Source organism: Lactuca serriola, chromosome 7 (assembly GCF_051521515.1).
Source record: "Lactuca serriola cultivar US96UC23 chromosome 7, Lser_US96UC23_V15, whole genome shotgun sequence".
Lineage (NCBI taxonomy): Eukaryota > Viridiplantae > Streptophyta > Magnoliopsida > Asterales > Asteraceae > Lactuca > Lactuca serriola.
The window spans coordinates 82,219,870-82,224,411 of NC_136414.1; the positions used below are offsets into that span (position 1 = coordinate 82,219,870).

The 4,542-nt window shown below is 34.6% G+C and overlaps 1 protein-coding gene across 1 annotated transcript; it reads left to right on the forward strand.

Moving 5' to 3' along the window:
• The first annotated feature begins 373 nt into the window (after positions 1–373).
• LOC145063004 (ammonium transporter 3 member 1-like) lies at positions 374–4,341 on the forward strand. The gene is made up of 3 exons (XM_079010600.1): positions 374–766; positions 848–1,135; positions 3,338–4,341. Exons 1-3 carry the CDS (start codon positions 407–409, stop codon positions 4,142–4,144), a joined length of 1,455 nt encoding a protein of 484 aa, XP_078866726.1. The 5' UTR covers positions 374–406; the 3' UTR covers positions 4,145–4,341.
• Positions 4,342–4,542: the final 201 nt, after the last annotated feature.

Here is a 4,542-nt window from a genome sequence, read left to right on the forward strand (position 1 = left end):
TTAATTAAAAACATATTAAAGTAAAAATAACGAAATAACAAAAAGAAACTAAAAGGGCAAAATGGACATTTTAACTCTTTTATGACCAAAATCATAGGAAATTCTTGATTTTAACATTCCAAGCAAGTTAAAAACCTTTTAGACCTTATCCATAGTTTTTGTCGAACCAGAAACCAGTTTTGTCATTTACTAGTTTTCAATTTAAAATATATTATTTAGATGATTCTTAATCAAATTTTATACAAATTTAAATGACAGATCCTTTTTTTATTATTAAAAGATTCTAGGAAATCAATTAATTTTGAAAAAGTAAACGAAGTCACATGATTCTATATCGTAGATTCTTCTTATAAGATCCCCATACACACGAGAACTCTACTCTCCACCTTGAATTCCCGCTCCGATCATGGCAGCCTCCGTCTTACCATCTGCATACCAGACGTCGGCATCATCGCCGGACTGGCTAAACAAAGGCGACAACGCATGGCAGATGACCTCCGCCACCCTTGTCGGACTCCAGAGCGTGCCAGGGCTCGTCATCCTCTACGGCAGCATCGTCAAGAAGAAATGGGCGGTGAACTCGGCCTTCATGGCACTCTACGCCTTCTCCGCCGTCGTCATCTGTTGGGTTACTTGGGCCTACAAGATGTCCTTCGGAGAGAAGCTCCTCCCTTTCTGGGGCAAAGCCGGCCCGGCGCTCGGCCAGAAGTTCCTTATTAAACAAGCCGCCTTGCCGGCCTCCACCCAGTACCACTCCAACGGCGAGGTATGTACATATTGATCACTTTACCCTTCCTCCAACGTAAAGAAACGCAACACTTTTCTTTTTGATTGAATGGGTGTGTAGGTGGAGACGGCGATGATAACACCATTTTATCCGATGGCTTCTATGGTTTGGTTTCAATGTGTGTTTGCGGCAATAGCGGTGATCTTATTGGCAGGATCGTTGCTTGGAAGGATGAATATCAGAGCATGGATGGCGTTTGTGCCTTTATGGCTGACTTTTTCTTACACGGTGGGTGCTTTCAGCTTATGGGGCGGCGGTTTCTTGTTTCACTGGGGTGTCATGGATTATTCCGGTGGCTATGTCATTCATCTCTCCTCTGGGGTTGCTGGTTTTACAGCCGCTTACTGGGTTAGTACTCTTTTCGACTATTTCAAAAACCAAATTCAAATAAAAGTTATATAATTAAAGGTATATACAATGTTTGTAAATTTCACGATAGCATCTACCCTAGTTAACGTTCATGACTCGGTTTATATATATAACATATTGTGAATCTTATGTGTTTTCTGTATTCAAAACACACGATGTGGTATATACAATGTTTGTAAATTTGATCTCCCATTATACCAATGATCGTATTTTTATATTAGAATTAATATATCTTTTTTTAGTAATTATATTACCAGGCAGGCCGGCTCATAATAGAATCAAATTATGTAAACTTACTATCCAATTAAGTTAATCTCGGTTGATGAAATTCATACAAGATTAGTGATCACATGTACAAAGCAATAACTTTAGAACCATTCGTAACATTTTAAACTGTATTTAATCTTTGTAACTATTTTTTTAAAATACGTTTTACTATATTAACCTGTTTTTTTTTTTTTTTTTTTTTTGAACTTCTATAAATGTTATTTTAGGTGGATTAGATACTATAAAAACTAGAGTTTGTTTACATCAATATAATTTAATTGGTTCAAATTGAATAATAATTTGTAACAAATTATTTAGATTCATATTTTAAAAACTAAAATCAAACTTAATTCACTTATTAAGTTTGGTTGACTCAAATCAGACTATAATTCGCTTGATCCGATCAGTTTAAACTTTAAACCCATCCATCAAAACAAAACAAACATGCCTACGTGGGATGCCTGATGTGACATTGAAACGGGTTTAGGATAAAATAAATAAACAAAAGTTCCATGCCATGTTGGTCCTGTTGCGGTGTGCTGTGTGCAGTCTTAAATTCTAAACCAACTTAAATATTTCCTCTTTGAATTAATCTATGAATTTATCTTTTAATTTGTTATCAACAAGTTTGGTAAATAATGTATGAACCGATAGAAATTTGAAACAATCTTATATAAATTAGCAATTAGTATATTTCGTTATACATCAGTTTGACAAAAATAGATTAATTATTTTATTAAACGGCTAACAAACTATTTTTTTCTCTTAAAAAGCATATTTTAAAAGAATGTCTATTTGTTTTTATTCACAAACTATATGAAAAACCATTAAATAATAATATTTTGTGAAAACAAAGCTTTAATTGTTACCGTATAAATCCTCGATCCTATTCATGGATATAAGTACCTTTAATTTCATTTTCTCTTTTTGCAAAAATAAAATATCTTATAAATTATAATTTGTTGTATGGCAAAATTATAAAAAATTTAAAATCAAAAGATTATAAACTAACTTATAAACTATTTTTTCTATAAACTATTTTGAAATAGTTTTTAAGAAAGGTATAGAGCTTTTTTTTAATATTGATTCCAAATCATATTTAATGTTAGTTTTTAATTATATATCTAAATATTCGTTTTATTTCATTTTACATTTATAATTTTGTTTATCAGTGATCTTTTACATTTTAAATTTTTAACCACTCTGTTAAACAGAGTCTAAACAAAGTTTTTATTTTGTTAACTCAAATTTTTATTATTTTCTACAAGTTGTAAATTGTAATTGAAATTGACAGATTCTGTCGTTAACAGCTATTACACGTTTTGGTGATAATTTACTCTTCTTTTATTATCCGACGTTTAGCCATATGCTTACCAATTAAATAGTCATCTTAAATTTATCTCAAATCGATCCTATCCCTTATAAAATAAGAAAGGAAAAGAATGCTCTCATTTGGTTGACTTCTTGCTTGATGCGTATCTCAGAAGTTCCTGTCTCGTTATGCATGGTTCAAGAAAGTTATGGTAAATAATGTTGATTTAGAGAAAAATAATACAGGAAAAATAAACATCGGTTTTGATTAAATTATTGTAAATGGTTATTCTAATCTCTTGACTGAAATTAACGATGATTAAAAAAAAAATTGGCTAGTTTAATATTTGTTTTGAATACAGATTTTGACATATTTAAATGTTTAATAATTGTTTGAAAAAAAATAACTCTGTTTAATACATTACGTAAAAGTTGGAGCATTTTAAGTATAACGTGTTTATAACATATTTAATACTGTATATTATGATTTTTTATGAATTTGAAAAAATCAGAAAAAAGCGTTGACTTAATAAATTATACATAACCGTCACATTCTAAAATTGTAAAAAATTATAATAAAAAATAAAAATATTTTGTCTGCAGGTGGGGCCACGATTAACCATAGACAGAGAAAGATTTCCACCAAACAACGTCCTAATGACGTTGGCCGGAGCAGGGCTGCTGTGGATGGGTTGGGCAGGTTTCAACGGCGGAGACCCATACAGCGCCAACATCGACTCCTCCATGGCCGTCCTCAACACCAACATCTGCGCCGCCACCAGCCTCCTCGTCTGGACCTGGCTAGACGTCATCTTCTTCGGAAAACCCTCCGTCATCGGAGCTGTCCAAGGCATGATCACCGGACTTGTTTGCATCACCCCAGGAGCCGGTCTCGTTCAAGGCTGGGCCGCAATCATCATGGGTATTCTCTCCGGCAGTATCCCATGGTTCACGATGATGGTGGTTCACAAGAGATGGACTTTACTCCAACAAGTCGACGACACCCTCGGTGTCTTCCACACTCACGCGGTGGCCGGATACCTTGGCGGAATACTCACCGGACTCTTCGCAGAGCCCACCCTATGCTCACTTTTCCTTCCCGTTACTAACTCACGGGGCGGCATTTATGGCGGTTCAGGCGGCACGCAGATACTGAAGCAGATAGTTGGTGGCGCGTTTATCATTGGGTGGAACATAGTGTCGACGTCGATAATCTGTGTAGTTATTGGTTTGGTGATTCCTTTGCGGATGTCCGACGAACAGTTGTTGATCGGAGATGATGCTGTACACGGCGAGGAGGCGTATGCATTATGGGGAGATGGAGAGAAGTATGATGGGACAAAGCATGGGTTTTATTCCGATGACACTACACACCATCGGCCAGTTAGTGGTGCTACTCAAGTGCTCTGAAACCTCGAAGAAATATTGTATACAGTTGTTGTAAGTTGTAGCACGTAGTTCCTTGACATGCATGGTCTCTCTCATGTATATGTTTGGGCGTGTGATTGAGAGAGTCCTCGTTTATTTTGGACTAAATTACAAAAATGGTTTTAATGTTTATCGTTGTTTAATTTTTGATTTGATATGTAACTTTTTTTTGTTATTAATTTTGTTAAACAAAAAAGTTTTATAGAAATGGGTGGAAGCTTTCATTCGTGAACTTGTTTGGATGTTAATTATGACATAAAGAAGTTACATTGAACTTTCATAGTTATAGTTTATTCTTAACGCACAATATTCATAGAATTAATAGTCAATGTTCCCATCAAACAAATATTTGTTCTCAAGATGCTATTTCCTTGCAGGTA